The 22,077-nt window shown below is 37.6% G+C and overlaps 1 protein-coding gene across 7 annotated transcripts in view; it reads right to left on the minus strand.

The window, feature by feature from the left end:
• Positions 1–7,602: 7,602 nt before the first annotated feature.
• Positions 7,603–22,077, minus strand: part of GK5 (glycerol kinase 5) — a 79,121-nt gene continuing 64,646 nt past the window's right edge. For 6 of the 7 annotated variants that reach the window (XM_034996193.1, XM_034996148.1, XM_034996170.1 and 3 more), the window contains 4 exons: positions 19,391–19,485; positions 14,082–14,185; positions 12,574–12,633; positions 10,490–11,961 (listed from right to left, as the gene is read on the minus strand). In XM_034996193.1, the coding sequence (XP_034852084.1) occupies positions 11,667–11,961; positions 12,574–12,633; positions 14,082–14,185; positions 19,391–19,485 (554 nt within the window). In that variant the 3' untranslated portion in view covers positions 10,490–11,666. Of the gene's footprint in view, positions 8,324–10,489; positions 11,962–12,573; positions 12,634–14,081; positions 14,186–19,390; positions 19,486–22,077 lie in introns of those variants that run through there. The other variant, XM_034996159.1, reaches the window with a different exon arrangement.

The raw sequence follows: 22,077 nt of genomic DNA on the forward strand, positions 1-22,077 counted from the left end.
CTTTTCTTCCTCCCACTGTGTTGAAGTGAAACTGACATGTAATAAACTGTGCAAAAGGTAAATAATTTCGTGAATTTGGGCATATGTATACACCCATGAAACCACTGCCATAATCAAGATAATGACTTTATTGTTGACAGTCCATTTTACGTGGCTCTCTCATTTCTGCTTATCTTGCAAGCAGAGGCACTGAGGCCTTTGTCGCCAAATATGTGTCTCCCGCCAGAGTAGAGGGCAGTTTTGTTTACTGTCCAATATAATGAAGTAATTTCCTCTGGAGCAAGCATTAGACACATATACTTGCAGCTCATTACAACAGACTTAAGTTTCCTAAGCTTGAGATTCCTGCGCCGTAACCACAGACTCACTGAGTGCACAGCATCAACCTGGACTGCTCCATGGAGGAGTTGAGAAGCACAGGAAACCACTGCAAATATGAAGATTGTGATGTTTGCTATGCCTATGAGTAATAAAGTCCTTCATCTCTGACCCAGAAGTCTCCTATCTTCTGCCAATATCCATGGAACTGTGAGAGGCTAACTTCTTAGTTTCCAAGTAGAGTAAAATTTCAAACTCTTCTCAGTTCTTGACAGTGTTTGGTGATGAGGCTGAGATGCTGACAGAGACGGGACTTTCTAGGAGAGACAGGACCAGAGCCTCATGGACTGTGTTAGAGGATATGAGAATTCCCTGGGATCCAGTAGCTAAGATTCTTGCCCTAGTGGTGGGTGAGGGGGAAGGGAATTTAGCAAATCTAATGTATCCGCCCCACAATCTCCACCTCTTGATGGGTTGTTTCTTTTTCTAAGTAGCAAAAAATCCATTATTACTCCCTACTACCCTCATTTTTTTCCTTCAATTTTTTACAATTGCAAAATTCTTTAAAAGTATTGCTATAAAATGAATTTCAGAAAAGCCATCTCCACATATCTCCATAACGCCCGCCTTCCTTATCCTCCTTAGACTAATACTACTTTGACCTAAAATAAAATTAAAAGAAAACCCCTCTCTTCCTTCTAATCAGTGAATGTTTATCATCCTTCAAATTTCCTACTTTGGAATGATACCATTCCTCACTACGGTCAGGGAATGGAATCCAGACTGACTGAATCCTTCACCATCCAGACGTTGCTGCTGTGCATGTGTGCAAACCCAAAGCTATGAACAGAGAAATACTAAATAAAAATGGCCTTAATACATAATATATATAGAAAAAATCATTTACTGTCTCATTGTAGATTCCCAAATAATTTTAGATAATTTTCAGAAGGGATTTTTAACAACTGCTAGGTTAATTCTATCATGTTAGTATTTGAAATAATTTGTCCTCGTTATTTAAAATCTAAGTATTTAAAAATACAGTATACTTTCACAACAAATTATATCATTTTTCCCACCACAAAGAATTAACCCTCTGCTCTGGTAATTTCCCTTGTGCAAGAATGTACAATATGAATGATAAACCTAACAGGATCTAAAGAGGCAGGGCTACAGAAAACCTTTCTTCTCTAACCATATTTAGCTCAAATTTATCTTGTAGTTACCACATGCTTATTTCTCTGTGACCCTCTTTTTTATTTTTTTAAGATTTTATTTTTAAGTAATCTCTATACCCAACATGGGGCTCAAGCTCACAACCCTGAGATCAAGAGTTGCATGCTCTACCAACTGAACCAGCCAGGTGCCCCAATTCCTCTGTGACCTTCTTATGTGCAGAAACCAAAACAGGAAATAGTATTAAATAAGAATTTCCAGGTGAAATTAAAAAACAAATCCAAAAATAAAGTAGAAAAACGTTAAGGGAAAAATTCACATACCCATTCCTATTGCTGTGCATCTTAGACTGTATTTGTAGATCTCAACATTGATTTATTAGGTTCTCAATGATGATTTAATAAAACTATGAAATTTGTAAGGAACATCGGAGAAATAAGATTATGAATTTTCCGATGCATATGAACTAGAAAATATATTAACTGTCTTGCACAAATAGGAAATTTTCAAATTATTTTTCCACAAAATCATTCTGAAACACAAGTCAGCTTATTTTAAATAAAAGAGATTACAAGCATTATGATAGCTATGGACAAAATACGTATTTGTACACCCTACTTAACGTTCTAGGTAAAAGTATCTTTGAAACTTTTTTGCCGTTATACGGTATTAGTACTATACTACATAATGAGTACAGAAGGAATGTGAGAACTCTTCTGCTCAGTACATTATAAAATCACATTCAGGTGCTGTACACACTTTGCCTAGAAGGATTTAGAAATGCTACTTGATGAATTCTGAAGTCACCGTAGTGATTTTAAAAGTTTTTAAAAAAGATATTCATGTAAAGATAGGGCTCATATAGCAAACACCCAAATTAGCAAATGGACATGAACAGACATTTCACTGAAGAGGATAAAAGATGGCAAAAAAGCACATGGAAAGATGTTAAACATCAGTATTAATTAGGGAAATGCAAATTAAACCACAATGAGAAAACTTCACACCTATCACACTAGCTAAATAAAAAATTGTGATATCAAATGCTGGTGAGGATATGGAGAAACCAGATCACTCATACATTGCTGGTTGTAATGTAAAATGGTACAGCTACTCTGGAACAGTTTCAAAGTTTCTTGTGAAGATATGGCTCATTTAAATTGAAACCTTGCATCATTTATTTTCTAAAGAGTATAGATATCTATACAGACATAGCCATTTTATTTTAATAAACCACATTTATAATACAGGGGGGAAAGGCAGTAGAAATAGCATACAGAAAATTTCAGAAATATCTGATTCTTCAGGTTCCTGTCTCTAACATTCCCACTCCCAAGATCATTCCTGCACTACCCGAAGGGCAAGGGTCCCATGGGAATATGGTGACCATATAGCCAGGGACTTAGAACCAGTGCTGGTACCAAAATATCTATGGCTATGAGGCTCCAAAACTTAAAAACAAACAAGGATCACCTACTTGACTTCCTCGGGGTCACCATTTTGACTGGTTTGAACCAGATGACCTGGCATTGGGTATGCAAGAAGATGATTCTGGGGTCAGGTAGGTCCAGAGTATATTTTAATTCTAACTGAAAAACATGATCTAGATTTCCCAAAGGAATTCAGAGTCCTTTGGGGTAGATTCAAACCTTCTAGGCTATGTCTGGATGACTCTAGAATCACTTCAAGTTGAAGAACTCCAGGGTCCTCTCTTCAGAAAATTATAAAATTCTTGCCAAACTCCTGGGTTAGATTATTTTTCATTAAAGACTGGTCCCCAGTATAAGTCCTCTGCAGAAGGGGATGTTTCTGAAGTTACTTCTCTCTAACATCAGAGGGTTTGGCGTTCTTAAGATTCAATCTGTGAGCTGTCAGCAGTCAAATACACAAAACTGGTGAATGGAAAGGCTTCAACTGTACCTTAGAAAGTTGATATAATTATGTGTCTTTATAGATGTGTATCTCTACACAAATACATATGGAAACACATAAACATATGAAGAATTTAAAAATAAACAGTAGGAGGATTCTAGCTCTCATAAGCTGACCATTGAACAACATGTGGGTTAGGAGTGCCGACCCCCTGTGCAGTCAAAGATCTGTATATAATTTTTGACTCCCCAAAAACTTAACTACTAAAAGCCTATTGTTGACCAGAATCTTTACTGATAATATAAACAATCAATTAACACAAGTCTGTATGTTGTATGCATTATACACTGTATTCTTACAGTAAAGTAAGCTAGAGAAAAGGAAATGTTATTAAGAAAATCATAAGGAAAATACATTCACAGTATGGTACATATATTTATGGAAAAAATCTGCATATAAGTGGACCTGCACAGTTCATACCCATGTTGTTCAAGGGTCAACTGTTGTCCTTCTTAATCCAACAAAATATATTTTACTTGCAACGAATATAAGCTGCTCCTTATCAACAAATGTATATAAATCAAGGATAAAATATATATGCAAAAAGAGTTGCGCTTATAAAGTAAAAATTCACCCCATCAATAGGAAGGCACAGAGTTAAGTTCTGTGGAAGTAGACATGGTTTCTGCCTTTTTTTTTTTTTTAGATTTTATTTATATGAGAGAGAGAGAGCATGAGAGGAGGGATGGTCAGAGGGAGAAGCAGACTCCCCGCTGAGCAGGGAGCCCAATGCGGACTTGAACCTGGGACTCGAGGATCATGACCTGAGCCGAAGGCAGTCGCTTAACCAACTAAGCCACCCATGCGCCCGATATGGTTTCTGCTTTTGGGGAACTTCCAGTTTGATGGGAATCTTACACAGAGGCAGATAAAAGAGAGTGATCATCTCTTTTGTTCAGAGATGAAGCAAAAAGGCAGATCAAATCAAGATGCTATGCAGACTACATTAATCCTATACTGAAGTCATAAACCCACTCATTAAGACCACAGAGGATGCAGGAATGGGGACAGATGCGAGTGGGTACAAACAGCAGAAGACAATTACAACATAAGATTTTTCTTTTTTTCGCCTCACTAACCAGTAAAGTAGAAACCTTACTTATTTTAAGATACAACCACCTTTTGCTAACAACCATTTCCTAAGGTAAAAAGAGGCAGAGAGAAAAGGAGCATGATAGACACACTACATTTGCTGAGTCTTCGATTTTCTTCTAAGAGTCTCATTAATGGTTCTCAACTGGGGGTGATACTGCCTCCTGGGGGCCCTTTAGCAGGGCTAGGAAACATTTTTAACCACAACTAGGGGGATGCTACTGGTAGCTAGCAGGTAGAGCTGCCAAATACCCTATAATGCATAGTACAACATCCCAAGATAAAGAATTACCTGTCCCAAATGTCAATAATGCTGAGATTGAGAAACCGTATTATGGTGGGATATAAAACAATTAAAAATCAGTAAGTCTAGGTATGAAAGCATTTAGTACCACTTTAAAGGATTGTACAGAAACATTCTCCTACTTAAAAAGATAGCTACAGACCTCCTAAAAATATCTGATTGATCCATAATGGGAAAATAAAACATGCTGAGAAATGTTAGCACAAAATTTTTTAAACTGCAAATATTAGCATATAAATGAGAATAAACTTGGAGGATGGAAAGGATAAATTTTTTTGCTCAACTGACTTTGAATGTCAACTGTTTCTACAACCACAAAAGCAAATGTGGTCACGTTTCTGATTTAGGTCAAATCTGGCAAAAGATTTACTAAACTGTGTCACTAAAAAACAGCCAGAAGTAGTAAAAATAAAAGATTAATTCTAGACTAACAGAAGAAAAAATCAGCCACTGATTTTTGAGGAGATGCTCAATTCCGATGAGACATGTTCACAGTTACTTTCTCACATTATCTAAAAGGTATTTATCCTTTATTTTGTGGTTGATGATGAGAGAGAAGAATATGAAAAAGAAATGAGCTAACAAATTCTTACGTATTAATAATATTACAATTCAGTATATCCTAACACAAAGAGACAGTTCTTTCCTATGAAATTATACCCACTGAGAAGCAGAATCTGTAAGAAACAGTAAAACAACGGAGCAGCTTACGTGTGATCTGATTTTGATAAAAGGGCCTACAATTGGTCACTAAGCTTTGTAAAAGGGACATAAGAAAAATGAAGAGAATAAAAAGAATATTATCTACATAATGGAATCTGACTTTTTACAGTAAACAAAATACCTCCACTTCACAAAAATATTTCCAAATCTTAATTAATGGAGTTAATGATACTATATATTGGCTATTATGATTCCATCAAAAATTTTAATACTTCAAGAAGACAAAGTTCACTGAAATGGAATTTGTAGAAATGCAGTGTGACCCCTAATTCTATCATATCTGTCACTGAAATGGACATATATGATAGCAACAACAAAATTCCCTGTAACAGTCACTTTTTAAGTTCATTAGCATTTAACAACTAGCTCTGTAACAGTAGGTCTTTATATAATAAAGCCCGACTAAGAGGGAAATAAATTCATTATTGCTACAAATTGAAATGGAACCTAGCCCAAGTGGAGGGAGGGGCAAATAACAATAAGAACAAGCTGGAGGGTAGTCTACTGCCATAGGATAGTTTTACACGGGGCCTGAAGCTACTCACAACTCTTGGTTCTTTTACATTTGTTTCTATCAAGAAAGTCTGAGAATGTGGAACTGTCCCTGCTCCTCTCTGTGGAGCTCTGGCCTAGTAACTATAGGGCAATCATGTGCATGAATACACTTCCATTACCTCTGTCAGCTACCCACTGCTCCTATCTCACAGAGATGAGTAGATTGAACGGAAGTAAAAGATACCTGGATATGTTGACTTGGCATTTAGCAGATGGCAGACCATGCATGCTGACTCGGGCAGGAGGGCGGCTGGACTGTGAATTTGGGACCCACAGGCCGATGGCATAATGTGTGACAGGGATGTGGCTGGTTTTGCTTAAGTCAACATGCCTTCACCTCAGATTGCCAAGGGCTCAAACTGACACTCTTCCCCTCAAATTTCAGCCCCTGTGCCCAAGTTTGTGCACAAAAGTGGGAATAATTATAACAGCAGAATGAAGCAACCCAAACATCTATTTCTGTGGAATATAGAATGGATAAAAGGAGTGTGCTAGGCTGAGAACATCTCCAAAAAGCACATCAAAGAACAATACATACAGGGCCGCCTGGGTGGCTCAGTCGTTAAGTTAAGCGTCTGCCTTCGGCTCAGGTCATGATCCCAGGGTCCTGTGATCGAGCCCCACATCAGGCTCCCTGCTCAGCGGGAAGCCTGTGTCTCCCTCTCCCACTCCCCCTGCTTGTGTTCCCTCTCTCGCTGTGTCTCTCTCTGTCAAATAAATAAATAAAATCTTTAAAAAAAAAAAAAAAAGAACAATACATACAGCATGATTCTGGTTAGTAAAAAAAAAAAAAAACAAAAAACCTGGGAAGAATAAAACAAGATGAAACCAGAGAGGCAGACAAACCGTAAGAGACTTCTTAAGCATAGGAAAGAAACTGAGGCTTGCTGGAGGGGAGGTGGGGGGGGGGATGGGGTGACTGGGTGGTGGGCATGAAGGAAGGCACATGATGTAATGAGCACTGGGTGTTATATGCAATGGATGAATCACTGAACTCTACCTCTAAAACTAATAATACACTATATTGTTAATTAATTGAACTTAAAATTTAAAAAAAGGAAACCCCCCCAAAAAAAAGATACCTGGATAAGTAAAATACCCCAATGAAGACAATTCTTATGTCACCAATGAATTAGGGCACTTCCTTCAAATTAAACTCTGTCAATTAGGCACTTAAGAAAAGCAAAAGACATTTATGCAAGCACCCCAACAACAAAGATAAAGAACAGGAAGAGCAAAGCAAGATTTATATCCACTACCTGCATTTTGTAAAAAATGGGATGTTAACACTTTAGCCAGAAGTTTTTGAAAGAAATCCTTTTCTTTCAAATATTTGAGAAAGAAAATATTTTCTTTTTCCTTATGAATCATTACCCTTTGTAGTTTCATCCACTAAAGTTATTTTTTCAATACAAAAAGAATGCTCAGATTTTGGTGAAACAAGGAAAAATTAAGGCAGTGTCTTTAAGCCCAATAAAGGAAAGAATTGACTAACAATAAGCTTATGTGAGCCTATATCAAGCTCATATTTGGATATAGTATTGAACAATTACGGCTTTAAATATAAAATATTAATGTTGCAAAATTCCACATTTCCTCAGTGAGTCTGTCTTTCTAGCTATGCGAACTTCAGATAGCCCATTTAATTTTAAAGAATTAAAGGAACACTTGTTAATTTTGGAACAAAACATGAATGATGCTTGACCCAGAACTATTAACTCAGATAGTAAACAATTATGTCCGTATGTATCGCTGACCCAGTATAAAAAGGAGGAGGACCCACAGCTGTCAAAATATGGCTGGAAATGGCTAACGTCCTTTGGAATTTCCTAAAAAACAGAAGGTATAAAGTTTTGAGGTACTGTTGTCTTACAATCTTACCAAGGTCTATATTTTAAAATGAGGGATTTTTTGTTTTGTTTTGTATTCAAAAAAGCAATGTTTTTTCTCTCAGGTTGCAAAGCTCATCTGAAATCTTCTCAGTCATTGTCGTATTGGTTATTATCCCTGAGCTGTGTCTCATCTGCGTGTCATATCAACCAGCCGTATATGGTTTCAGTCGTTCCAGTTAGTGCTACATCTTGTTATACCAATTCATGGAGCGTTTCACTGCTTTGACCCAGTTTTCCATACTCATTTCATATTCTTGCCATTTCTTTTGTGGCTTGAAAACCACTTCACTTTGCCTCAGTTTCTTTAGTTCCTCCTTGTCAGTCCAAAACCCTATAGATAGAAAAAATTACTCTCAAATTTTAAGGCAGATAAGGAGTCCATAAAGTTTATCCACAAACCTATGCAAACAGGTGCACAGGTAAAGAACTATTGTTTTAAAACACAATTTAAAATATTTTAGTGCTTTTGAATTTTGTTAGATTGACTATCCCTGGGAATAAATACACCAGGATTTTAAAATCATTTGGTTTCTATCAGCTTTATTTCTGTGTGGCAGGGCACCAAACCATTTCTAGACCAACCTCTCCCTATCATCATTTAATTTCGTGACTTTCTATGAAGAAAAGAAAACAAGTAAGAAATTGTATATTTTCAAAAAAAAAACAAAGATAAATTAGAATTTTTGTCATATATCTTGAGGTAAGAGGCAACTCCCTGGGATATGCATAAATTCAAAAATGGGACTGACTATAATAAGTAGTTTCTTTTTCAAACTATTGTATTTCATACAAGTTATTTAAATCCCACTTCATGATTATATGGTTCTTCACGAAGAGGATCATGTGATTCATAATAAAAAGGAGCAAGAAAACACATTTATAACTATGAACATAAGTAGTCTGAAATGGCCGAGGTGTCTTATTAATTAACCTGGTATATTTCACTTACTCTGAAGTACTAACACAGTTGACAAGTCTTCTTGAAGGATATTTTCTCTTACCAATAAAGCGGACACAAAATCCCTTCCTCTCAAATTTTCTATCAGACCACTTTCTTTCTAACTGACAAAGTCAGCATTTTAGACTTATCTATATATTTAAAGATATTAATTTATAGAAGTTATTAAAAGACTAAAAATAGTTTTTATTAGTATACTAAAGTTAGATAAGTCTAATCATGAAAATAAGCATGTTCTTAAAATCCTTATTTCCAGAATTATTTACTCTTTAAGACATACATATATATTTTTAAAGATTTCTATTTATTTTTTGACAGAGAGAGACAGCGAGAGAAGGAACACAAGCAGGGGGAGTGGGAGAGGGAGAAGCAGGCTTCCCACGGAGCAGGGAGCCCGATGCAGGGCTCGATCCCAGGATCCCGGGATCATGACCTGAGCTGAAGGGAGACGCTTAACCACTGAGTCACCCAGGCGCCCCAACATATATTTTTTTTGAAGATTGACTGATTTAGAATGTGAGCTGGGGGAAGGGCAAAGGGAGAAGGAGAGAGAGAATTTTAAGCACTCTGTACTGAGCACAGAGCCCAACACAGGACTCGATCTCACAACCCTGAAATCATGACCTGAACTGAAATCATTAAGAGTCAGATGCTTAACCAACTGAGCCACCCAGGCACCCCAGGACATACAAATTTTTTCAAATAATTTTACTAAGTATGTATCAGATAGATTCATTTCCTGGGTGAATTTTGAAAATACAGAGGATGTGCATAGCCTTCAAGTCTCAGATTCCTGAAAGAGAAGCAAGCCAACCAGAAATCTCAGCTTTTCTGAGATGGTAAAACGGCTCCCTGTAGTTAGTGAAGTCTCTTTGTATTAGAAAGGTTTGAAATTAAGTATAGATATGATGAAATAGCTAAAGCTCAAGCCACTGTGTCATGTTTAAGAATAATCTGTCATATGGGGGTGCCTGGGTGGCTCAGTTGGTTAAGCATCTCCCTTTGGCTCAGGTCATGATCTCAGGGTCCTGGGATCAAGCATCAGGCTCCATGTTCAGCGGGGAGTCTGCTTCTCCCTCTCCCTCTGCTGCTCCCCCTGCTTGTGCTCTCTTGCTCTCTCTGTCAAATAAATAAATAAAATCTTAAAAAAAAAATCTGTATGTGTTTGTTATTTAAAGTATTTAAAATGTTCAAGAGAATCTGACATACTTAGTCTTATAAGCCGAAAAGGCATAGAAAAATTTGATTTACTTTATAAACAATATCAGAATGTTTATGAGCATTTGATTTACTGCAAATATAAGCTTAATTTATTCATTTTGCAAGAGTTGTTCAAGTACTTGAGAAGATTTTCTTTGTTACACTTCTAAGCTTGCTCAGTTAGGCATATGAAATTACTAAAAAGAAAGTGAATTGTATTAAATGTGTATTAGTTGAAATATACAAAGGAATTTAACTAAATTTGTAAATGGAAATGATTATTTAAGGGAAAGTTATTTTCTTCAACTTGAATTAATCACACATTAATCAATGAACAAATGAAAGTGATTGTTTCAATTTTATTCAAAGTTAACAGATTTTTAGTAGAATAAAGTTTAAGTTGAACTTAACAAGATTTCAAACTTTTTGGATTTGTAACTTTAATATGCTACATATTAGCCTAAAACTTTTAACTACAAAATATCCTGTTTTGTACAAACATTCTTCCCTTCCATACAGGAAGGTATTAATCCCAGTACCCCACATCAGCATCCTGCTTCCTAGGGAACCCTCTAATTGGCCTCCTGAAGTCCATTCTTCACCCTCCCAACTAATCCTCTCACTAACTGCCAAAGTGGTCTGTTCAAATATAGATCTATCCATGTCCCTCCCCTGCCTAAAATTCTTCAGTGGCTCTCCAGTGCCTTCACGATTAAGTTCAAACCCCTCTGTATGAGGAGGCTACCACAACTGGACCTCTGTTCCTCTGAAGCCATTCCTCTTGCTCTTCCCCTGTCAGCACTTACTGTAATGGGCCGGGACATTTGCACAAGCTGCTTTCTTTATTGGACCACTCACCTCTTAGGACTCCTTACCTCCTCTCCTGGCTGTCTGCTAACTCCTTCAAAACTGAGCCTCCTCTGGGAAGCCTGCACCATGTGCTTAAAGCTATGGCTGTTCGCTGGGTTTATCATGCAAGTGTAATAATTGGTTTACTTGTCTGGCTGTAACTAGAGACTCCCATAACAGGGACTATGTCTTTTTTTTTTTTTTTTTTATGTTACGTTAATCACCATACATTACATCATTAGTTTTTGATGTAGTGTTCCATGATTCCTTGTTTGTGTATAACACCCAGTGCTCCATTCAGTACGTGCCCTCTTTATTACCCATCACCGGGCTAACCCATCCCCCCAGCCCCCTCCCCTCTAGAACCCCCAGTTTGTTTCTCAGAGTCCATAGTCTCTCATGGTTCATCTGGGACTATGTCTTTTAAACTCTTTATTCCCAGCAGTGACGGTCACATAGCAGGTACTCAACAAATTTTCAATATGTAAAAGAATGGAGTGGTTTCTAATGCCAAAGAAAAGCCTATCTACTCAGGAAGTTTACCCAGAGACTTTCCCTTTGCTGAAGACAGAGCAGTTGAAAATTAAGTTTCCTTGCCTCATAATTCTGACGGAAGGAGTGAAGTGAGGAGGGAGGGAGTGGGGGGAAGACCCATCCACAGAGGAGGTCAAAGGAGTATTTTGTGAGTTATGTGCATATGTGTATGGAGCTTAATGAACACCAAGGTTTTCCAGACCTGCTCTATAATTCTGTGATCTGAGAAGAGAAATGCTATTGGCAAGAAACCGCTTTCGAGACAGTTCTCGCTTTTATAAAATCCACACATACCAACAGCAAGGCCAGCTAGAAAAGCTGCACCAAGGCAGGACATGTCTAAGTTGATGGGTCTCTCTATATTCACATTAATCAGGTCTGAAGTCATCTGCATAACAAAATTGTTCTTACAAACTCCTCCATCTGCCCTGTGGGGAGTAAGATAGTTGAGATAAATTATTCCAACAGAAGCGTAAAAACATTATTAATTTTTTTAAAAGGGCCACATATATTTTTTTAGATTCTTGATTTTATTTTTTTAAGTTCAACTTTTTAATTCCAAAATTCTATCACTTCCCATTGACCTGAAGATAAAGGTCCTCACTAGGTAATCTTCAAACACTTTTCCTTATCCCTAACATCAATCTTCCCACCCGCCCTGCTTGTCCTAAGACTAGTTCAAAACAGGCCAAGGAAACTAAGCCAACATAAAAATTCATTTGGACATACCAGCAAAGAAAATTTGATGCTTCCATGCCAAAAGGACAGCCACACATCCAAAAAAGAGATTTTAAAGATGTTTGTAATATACATACATATATTAGAATCCTCCTAAATTCTATATTGTGTTATATTCTCCATAAATCCAAAATTAGCTTCCCTTTTCTTTCCAAATTCCTAGGACCAAGAATTTTGTTGCAAAGAAACTAGGCATAATTTATTTTTTAAATTCTGAATAATCATAATGATGAAAATACTAATAGCGGTTACCACTCACTTCCAATTTCTGATTAAATCTATTGAAAACAAAGTTTACATACCGGACTTTTGTCACAGGGATATGGATCTCTTTCTGCATCAACTCATATAACTGTTTGTTTCTAGTAAAAAAATCAAGATAACTATTTAGAGAAAATTCTCTATTTTTTTCCAGTCTAGAAAAATAAAAACTATGGTTTTATTTATATGGTATTTATAAAATATACAAAAGAGAACATTAAACCAATATATTCAAATATATTATGCTAACTGGAAGCCAATGATAAATGCTCAGACAAGCAAGAGGTTTAGGGCCTTGTACTTTTCACCTTGATAAAAGGGAGCATATTTTTCATTTAGAAATAAATTTAATCTATTATCCTTCCTACAAATAAAAATTTAAGCAAGGATTCATTTAATAGAAAGCTATTAAGATGATATGACATGAATAACATCTAATAGAATTCATCAAATATAAAAATAATCATTTTGTAATCACATTTTTACTTTAAACATTCCAAATGTTCCATATTCATGACAGCCACATTCTTAATTTTAATAAACTACAACTGTGGCATAATGTAAAGACCACAGGGAAATATACAAAAAGAGTAATTCTGGTGATTCAATCTTTGAGTATAATGGAAGCATTATTAATTAGAATAATTAGAATTCTCCTTTATCAGTAAGGATACAAAAACCTTTGAAAGTCTCCTTTATCAGTAAGGATAAAAAAAATCTCTGAAAGTCCAAATTTTAAGTCTTTTATGCCTAAGAACTTAGATACAGTTGACCCTTGAATAACACAGGGAGTAGGGATACTAACCCACCACAAAATCAAAAATCCATGTGTAAATTTTGACTCCCCCAAAACTTAACTACTAATAGCTTACCGTTGGCAGGAAGTCTTACTGATAACAGTCAATTAACACATATTTTGTATGTTATATGTATTTTATACTGTATTCTTACAATAAAGTAAGCTAGAGAATGAAAATGTTATTAAGAAAATCATAAGGAAGAGAAAATACATTTATTTACAGTACTGTACCGTATCTATTGAAAAAAATTCACATGTAAGTGGACTTGCACAGTTCAAACCCATGGTATTCAAGGGCCAACTGTATTTTTAAAAATCATCTATTTTCAGATATCAAATGTAAATGGTACTGGTACTATTACATATAAAAAAGAGATGCTGGGGCGCCTGGGTGGCTCAGTCAGTTCAGCGTCTGCCTTCAGCTCAGGCCATGAGCCCATGGTACTGGGATCGAGTCCCACATCAGGCTCCTTGCTCGGTGAGAAGCCTGCTTCTCCCTCTGCCTGCCACTTTCCCTACTTGTGCATGCTCTCTCTCTCTGACAAATAAATAAAATCTTAAAAAAAAAAAAAAAAAGGAGATGCTAAGGAAATTAGCAATAAAAGCAGATTATGTCATAAACAGTATGAATTTAAAGGTATAAACACTCAGTTAAAATTAATAAATTTCATAATTTAGTTTAGCAGAAATTAATAGAAGAAAATGGCAATACTGTATGGGGAAGGGAGAGTTTAGGGCAGGTTTTGGTACCTGAAAGCTATTGACTCCAATATTGCTCGTACAAGATGGTATTTATTGGTGGAAGCCTTCAAACCCATAAAAGAGGCACATGCACAGGGGTCATTTAATGGAGCCTAAAGAAAGAGATAGGAAGAATTTTTATTATTGTTCTGAATTATATGCATAGACTTGAAGGCATATTATGCAATAAAGACATTGCCATGGTGGGAAAAAAGAATGCTTAGAGTTAAGTAGTTTTAAAATAAATGACAGCCTCAAAAAATGTCAACTGTTAGGGTAACTCTTTAATAGGACTTAAGCAAGGTTGAGTCATAGGTATTGGACTTAGCTATACCTTCTGTCTGAACTCACACAAAGAGAAGAGTAACAAATTATTATTATTTTTTACACAGTAACAAACTATTAAATGTCTAGCTTTACAAGAAGAAATGAAAAGCAATCCTAGTATTTCCCCTTTTCTCCATCTGTGAAGTTTTTAAACCAGAATTGTTTTCGTAGAGTGTTTTTTAAAAAATATCCATTAGGGCGCCTGGGTGGCTCAGTTGGTTGAGCGACTGCCTTCGGCTCAGGTCATGATCCTGGAGTCCCGGGATCGAGTCCCGCATCGGGCTCCCCGCTCAGCAGGGAGTCTGCTTCTCCCTCTGGCCCTCCCCCCTCTCATGTGCTCTCTCTCATTCTCTCTCTCTCAAATAAATAAATAAAATCTTTAAAAATAAAAAAATAAAAAAATAAAAAAATAAAAAATATCCATTAGTCATAAGATAAAAAACTGTAAGGCAGAATATGTGTTTTTCGGGGTCATAACTTACACCTAATCTGTTGTCAAACATTCAAACTCTTCTATTCCTTAGCTTAATAGTCTTATTGCCTAATAGGAGAAATGATCCAGCCTAACTTCTGTCTTTAAAAGAGCCAAAGTCTTGAGTTGGAATTATGTATCTGTCGGATGAAGTTTGTATTCATCTTTGCATCCCCAGAAATGCAAGACAATTCTGGGACACAAAGATGCAGAGCAAAGACCCCTGCCAGAGCTCATAATCTCACAAGGAAAGAGACAGAAGAATGGTTTCAATGTATGATATGAGGTCGCAACAGAGGGAAGTACTAGTGCTACATCAGAAAATGATGGTCCCCAGGAAAAGCACCTTCTAGCTTCAGGGCCTTGAGACATCATCTCATTACCTGGAAAACTTTCTACCACCCCTTCTCCTAGTTAATTCTACTCCCCTTCCAAATCTTGGCTCAGATTCCTCTGGGAAAACTTCTGATCCCAGAGACAAGACCAAGCCACCATCATTACTTCTATGGAACCCTAGAGCTTCGCATTATATAATATATTTATAATCATGTATATTTGTGTGAACATTTGCTAAAAGTCTGTCTTCCCTGTGGAACTCATTCTTATGTGTCTCCAGGGCCTTGCACTGCATCTGGCCCCCACGGGGGATCCTCACACATTTGTTTAATCAATGAACAAACAATACTCTTCCTCATTACTTAACTGAAGAAATTCCATATTACATCTTATCTTTACTGTAGCTGTGATTTTCCTCCTATTATGATTTTATCCTGATTGTTTTCAAATATATTAACATGTTTTGGTGATTCACACAGTGAAAGCTTATTTATACAGTCACACTGGCCTGTCTCAGGTAGTATAATACCATAAAACAAAGATCAGATTCAGCCAGTTCATTTAGTCCCTAGTTGTGTGCTATGTATTTTCTGCATAAAAATATTTTCTTCTAATATATCACGTAAAATCCTGGTATGACTGGCCTGAAATCACTTTTGTAAATATAACTATGCACATAATTTACAATTAATTAGTAATAGGCCAATTTGAGGGGTAACAAATTCCAAAGAAACCTAAAAATTTCTTTTTGGTTACAATGCCCCTGTATTAGTTAGTCCAAGTGAGTCTGTCTTTGGGATGATATGGCGGGAAAAACACTGGCAAGGTCCTTTGGGCCTGGTCACACCTTGCCAGGGCAGACAGCCTCCGGCCATACTTCCAATCTGTCACTGCCAATCCCAGTGAGTAAGCCTCCCAGACCATCAACCAACCAGGAACAGCAGGACTCGGTAAAGTTTTGTTTGGAGGCCTAAGCTAACCTAAGCTAACCTAAGCTAACCTATGACCAAGGCATAGACTGCTTGCCCCCACAGGCCCTTGTCACCCCTGGGATTTTAGCCTAATCTGCTGGGGATTTGCAGGATGGTTAATTCCTCTTGCCCTCTGTCAACCGTGAACCTAAACACAAACTCCTCTGGCATCTATTTTGTATTCCCAGTGTCATATTTTATGCCATACCATGAACCAGTACATCAGAGTGGTTAAGAACCTGGACTCTGGAATCAGAGCACCTGGGCCCTGAAACCAGCTCTGCCGCTCACTAGCAGTGTGAGACCAGGCAAGTGATTTAACAGCTCTAAATCAGTTTCCTCATCTTTGGAATGGGATGATAAGAGTATCTTCTGCCTTACTGAGTTACTGAGGATTAAATGAGATAATGCATGACATTTAGAACAGTGCCTGACACAGAGTAAGAATCCACTACAATTTTATATTACTATTATTTCTTTTTTTTTTAATTTTTTTTTTTTAAGATCTTATTTATTTATTTGAGACAGAGAGAATGAGATACAGAGAGCATGAGAGGGAGGAGTGTCAGAGGGAGAAGCAGACTCCCTGCCGAGCAGGGAGCCCGATGCGGGACTCGATCCCGGGACTCCAGGATCATGACCTGAGCCGAAGGCAGTTGCTTAACCAACTGAGCCACCCAGGCGCCCTATTATTTCTTACCAAAACCCTTCCCACTACTGACTCTCTTCATAACCCTTTCTGTGCCTTCTGAATCCTTCCTTCTACTGTAAATAAATTCTCCTAAACCATAACCAGTTCTGAGAAGTTCTTAAAACTTAAAATTTAAGTTCTAAAAACTTAAAACTTAAAATCTGTCCAATGCTTGAGAAGACCAGGCACTCCAGTCAGATTCTCAGATTTCTCAGAAAAGATGATCTCAGAAAAAGACCCTCAACAGGGGGAACTGAAGCTAAAAGGCACAAAGTTGAAGAAGGTTGTGTGTATTTCCAAATTATGGAGAAGCAGAAAGTATGAGGAAAATAATGACAATTAAGTAGAGGTTATGAGGAAGAAAGAATACAGAGCAGTGCTGGTAATGAGAAAAGTAGACCCACAGAGAAGAAACCACAAAGAACATTAAGAACTGCAAAGTCAGTTGCCCGACTTCTTTCCAGTACCAGTGAACCACCAGCTCCTCTCAGGGTCGGATAAGCAAGCTTGTTCCCTGCAAACTTAAGAACCCTCATCGGAGCACGACTCCTCATCCTCTGAGAACTGACACTTGGTTCACAGTCCTGTCCATCCTGTCACTGCCACCATCACGGTAACTTTCAAGTTAAGCAGCCAGCCACTGATTCCTGCCTCTGACGCCTGTGGTGGATGCTCTCCATTAGTAGCCCCGCCCACAAACCACAGCCCTGCCGCAGCGAAGCCACAATGACTGCACCAACTGCGGCCACCCCTGGGTTATGGCCCCCATGCTCTAGCCCACCCCTTGCTATATCCTGAAGTGGTTGTCCTAGATTTCCCACTTTCTTCAAAGTGCTCCCGATACCCCATCTCAGCAGACTCCCTGGAGAAATGGAGGCTACTGGGATCTTTTAATATCTTGCCCCCTGTTATCTATGGCCATAACAATATTCTAAAATTAAAGGCAGAATCGCAGATACTTGACCCTTCCTTCCCTCCATTTCCCCTATCCCTCATTTTCTTTAGCTGTTGACATAGGCCGCTTATCAGTGATCTCCCTCCTATTTTTCAAATAGCTTAGTATCAACACAGTATTGTCTGAACTCACTTTCGGTTTCCACTGAGGCATTTGTTTCAGTGCTACATTGGAACTACTTGGTCTGCAGCCCTCCCCCACCCCTCCCAAACCCCACATACTGCCAGGCTGCAGTCATGGCAGGACGGGGACATTTTTTTATTAACATGAAATTAAAAACCACAGCTGCTGAGAGTTTTGTCTAATCTTCTGGGCTTTAGCAATACTTTTTCTCATATATTTGATATTATTTTTACAAGCATACGGACTGAGGCAGAAGTTAAAAACAGAGCTGCCAAGATAAAGTCACTACTAAGTCCTTGAGCATATTTTTCTAAAAAGGGAAGAATACACAGTAGCCTAATTAAATCCTACCTTGGCTGATGACAACTATTCATCTCAAGCTTCCTCCTGAAACCTCAATCCAACAAATATTCTTCATCCCCTGTCCTAGGATGGATACTATTCAGTCCTCACATCACCCTAAAAAGGATACAGTGCAATCTCTATTATGTAGTTTATAAACTTTTAGTCCTTTAGGGTAATGTATATAGAAGGAAATTATTACAGATATTAAAATAATGCCCATTAAAAGCCTAGATTGGAAATATGATATTTTTAGAGATTTGAAATACCCTGATCTAATCCTTTTTCATCAGTTTCTACATTATATTATCCGAACTTTCAAATTTGGGGCTTTTTTAACTGATTGCTTGAATATGGGATGAACTAGAAGTAAAAGAAATTTTTATTTTTTGAAAGGAAACATATTTAGAGGAGGATTAAAAGAATAGTATAAGCTTTCCAAAAAAAGGAAGTTGTTCATAATAATATACCTGAAAAGTTTTTTAAAGGTCTTTATAACAATATGCTAAAATCAAAGGCAGTATCACAGATTTTTCAATTAAATACTAAGTTAAATATTACAAAGCCAAGTCTCTTACTGGGTTCACTTTTTGATTAGGCAAAGTAACCAATACTCCACCACAACAGTTAACCAAAAGAAATTTTGATTTTTTTTAAAAGTTAATGAAACTTAATAAATAACTGCAAAATATACCTGTGTGTGTGTGTGTGTGTGTGTAATCTTAACATTATTTTTCTAATTCTCAGTGGGACACTTCCTCTAAGTAAAAAATGCCAATATACGGATATATCTTTCCCCACTGGGAAATGGCTACTTTTGGTTATGATAAAGTAATGCTAAGTCTTATGTAAAAGTTCTATACCAAACCTACCAACTTCTCATTTCCACATGGGTGGAGCTCTAAGGGGAATGTGCTGTGCTTTCTCATGCTATTTGTGCTAAGTCACAGCTCCTCAGCCCCGGAACATACCTTTACCTTCATACTGCTCAGTTCCCAAATTTTCAGGTAAGGGAGTAGCAGGTACATAATTTTGAGTGTGGGTATGAGGAGAAAAATGTCTGTAGTTGCCACTGACTGAAAAAATAAATAAATAAAATACCTGCAATCCACTAAAAGATGGAACAAAACAGACTCCTTCAGAATCTTCTAAACTTTTGGCCATTTTTTCAGTCTCAGCAGCATCTGTGAAAAGATCTGCAAAAACAAAAACAAATAATTAAAAAAAACCCTAAAACAAAACAGAGGGGCTGGGGAGGGACAAACAGAATTATGTTATATGACTAGTGTTTACCTGCACCCACATTTATTACAAGTACAGTGTGAAAGGGTCAACACAAAGGTACTCTGCTCTAGTACTATCTGGGCTCCCACACTGCACAGGTTTAGGGGCCTGTGGAAGGTCTTAGATGAGCTCTATATGCAGCACACCTTACTTTTTCCTTTAAAGATATTTGGGCTGTTTTCAGAGCACCTGGGTGGCTTAGTCGGTTGAGTGTCTGACTTGATTTCAGCTCAGGTCATGATCTCAGGGTCATGGGATCAAGCCCCGCGTTGGGCTCCATGCTCAGTGGGGATCTGCTTAAAATTCTCTCTCCCTCTCTCTCTGCAACCCGCCACCCCTGCCCCCACATGCATGCTTTCTGTCTCTGTCTCTCTCTCAAATAAATAGTTAAATCTTTAAAAATAAATAAAGATATTTGGGCTATTTAAAAATCAACTGTATGTTTTTGGCATTAAAATAAATTATTCTCCTGAAGATAACACCAATCCTAGTTTTTTTGTTTTTTTTGAAGAATTTATTTATTTATTTGACACTGAGAGAGCTAGAGAGAGAAAGAGACAGAGAGCAAGTACAAGCAGGGGGGAACGGCAGGCAGGGGAGAAGCAGGCTCCCCACTGAGCAAGGAGCCTGATGCGGGGCTCGATCCCAAGACCCTGGGATCATGACCTGAGCCGAAGGCAGCCGTTTAACCGACTGAGCCACCCGGGCGCCCCGACACCAATCCTAGTTTTCTGATGAAAAGATCCTCTCTACTGAATCAACTGAAAAACTACTACATCTAATGAGTTCAATAAGGGGCCATCAATAAGTAGATATACTAAAAGCCAATCTTTAAGAAACAAACAAAAAATCAAGATCTAATTAATTTAGTATAATATTTTTACAGGAGTATATAACATACATAAAGAAAACTGCACAAATCCCAAGTGTATAACAGGGATGAATTTTCACAGCGTGCATATACCCAGGAAACCAACACCCAGATCAAGATACAAACTTCTTCTGTTCAACATAATGCTTGTGAAATTCATTCATGTTGTTACAAGTAGTTGCACTTCATTCTTAGCTCTGTATAATATTCTACTGTGTGACTACACACAATTCATTAAACTGTTCTAGAGCGGATATGCATTTGGTTAGTTTCTAGTTTCTGGCTAATATAAATAGGCCACTTTGAACACTCACAGACATTCTTTTTGGTGAACATATGTATGTGTTTGTTTGATATATACCAAGGGATGAAGCTGCTAGTCCTAAGGTCTAAGTACATTTAGTACTAGCTTTAGAAGATACTGCCGAACTATTTTCCAAAGTGGTTATACCAAATTAAGGCTCCTGACAACAGTATGAAAATTCCAGTTATGCCATATTCTTGCCAATAATTGATACTGTCTATGTTTTTCATTTCAGCTATTTTGGTGGTACTGCATGACAGTTTGATTTTGTTTTCTCTATTAACTAATGAAGTGGCAATCCTTTTCACTGACCATTTGGATATTCTTGTTTGTGAAGTGACTCCTGAATAAGCATGTAGGGCAGACAGCACATTCAGATGATTAAGCTCAAGAATCAGTCATAATAAAAACTGATGGCTTTGCGGGTGCCTGGATGGCTCAGTTGGTTAAGCGACTGCCTTCAGCTCAGGTCATGATCCTGGAGTCCCGGGATCGAGTCCCGCATCGGGCTCCCTGCTCGGCAGGGAGTCTGCTTCTCCCTCTGACCCTCCTCCCTCTCATGCTCTCTGTCTCTCATTCTCTCTGTCTCAAATAAATAAATAAAAAATCTTTAAAAAAAAAAATTGATGGCTTTGTACAGCCTTAAGTAAATTGGTTTAATTTAATTGTATGTTTTGTTATTCTTATAATGAAAAATTGATTAAAGACGAGAAGTTTAAGGAACACCTATGTTAAAACTCAATAAGGATTGTTCAATAACAACTACAAATTTTATTCAAAATGAATTCTCAGATCCATTAGTGACATTTGTTTGATCAAAATGTTCATATAGCACATCAAAATATCTCTAGTACTTCAAAAACTAATATTAAAAAAATAACATTGGTTTTCAGGGCACCTGGGTGGCTCAGTTGGTTAAGCCTCTGACTCTTGGTTTCAGCTCAGGTCATGATCTCAGGGTTGTGAAATGGAGCCCCATATCAGGCTCTGAGCTCCGTGTTCAGTGCAGAGTCTGCTTGATTCTCTCACTCTCCCTCTGCCCCTCCTCCCACTCACATGCTCTTTCTCTCAAATAAATAAAATCTTTTTTTTTTAAAGATTTTATTTATTTATTTGACAGAGAGATAGAGAGAGAGCACAAGTAGGCAGAGAGGCAGGCAGAGGAAGAGGGAGAAGCAGACTCTCCACTGAGCAGGGAGCCCGACGTGGGGCTCGATCCCAGGACCCTGGGATCATGACCTGAGCCGAAAGCAGCCGCCCAACCGACTGAGCCACCCAGGTGCCCCATAAATAAAATCTTTTTAAAAAAAATTAAAAAAATAATCTTGG

Source organism: Mirounga leonina, unplaced genomic scaffold (assembly GCF_011800145.1).
Source record: "Mirounga leonina isolate KUSES-001 unplaced genomic scaffold, KU_Mleo_1.0 Mir_115, whole genome shotgun sequence".
NCBI lineage: Eukaryota > Metazoa > Chordata > Mammalia > Carnivora > Phocidae > Mirounga > Mirounga leonina.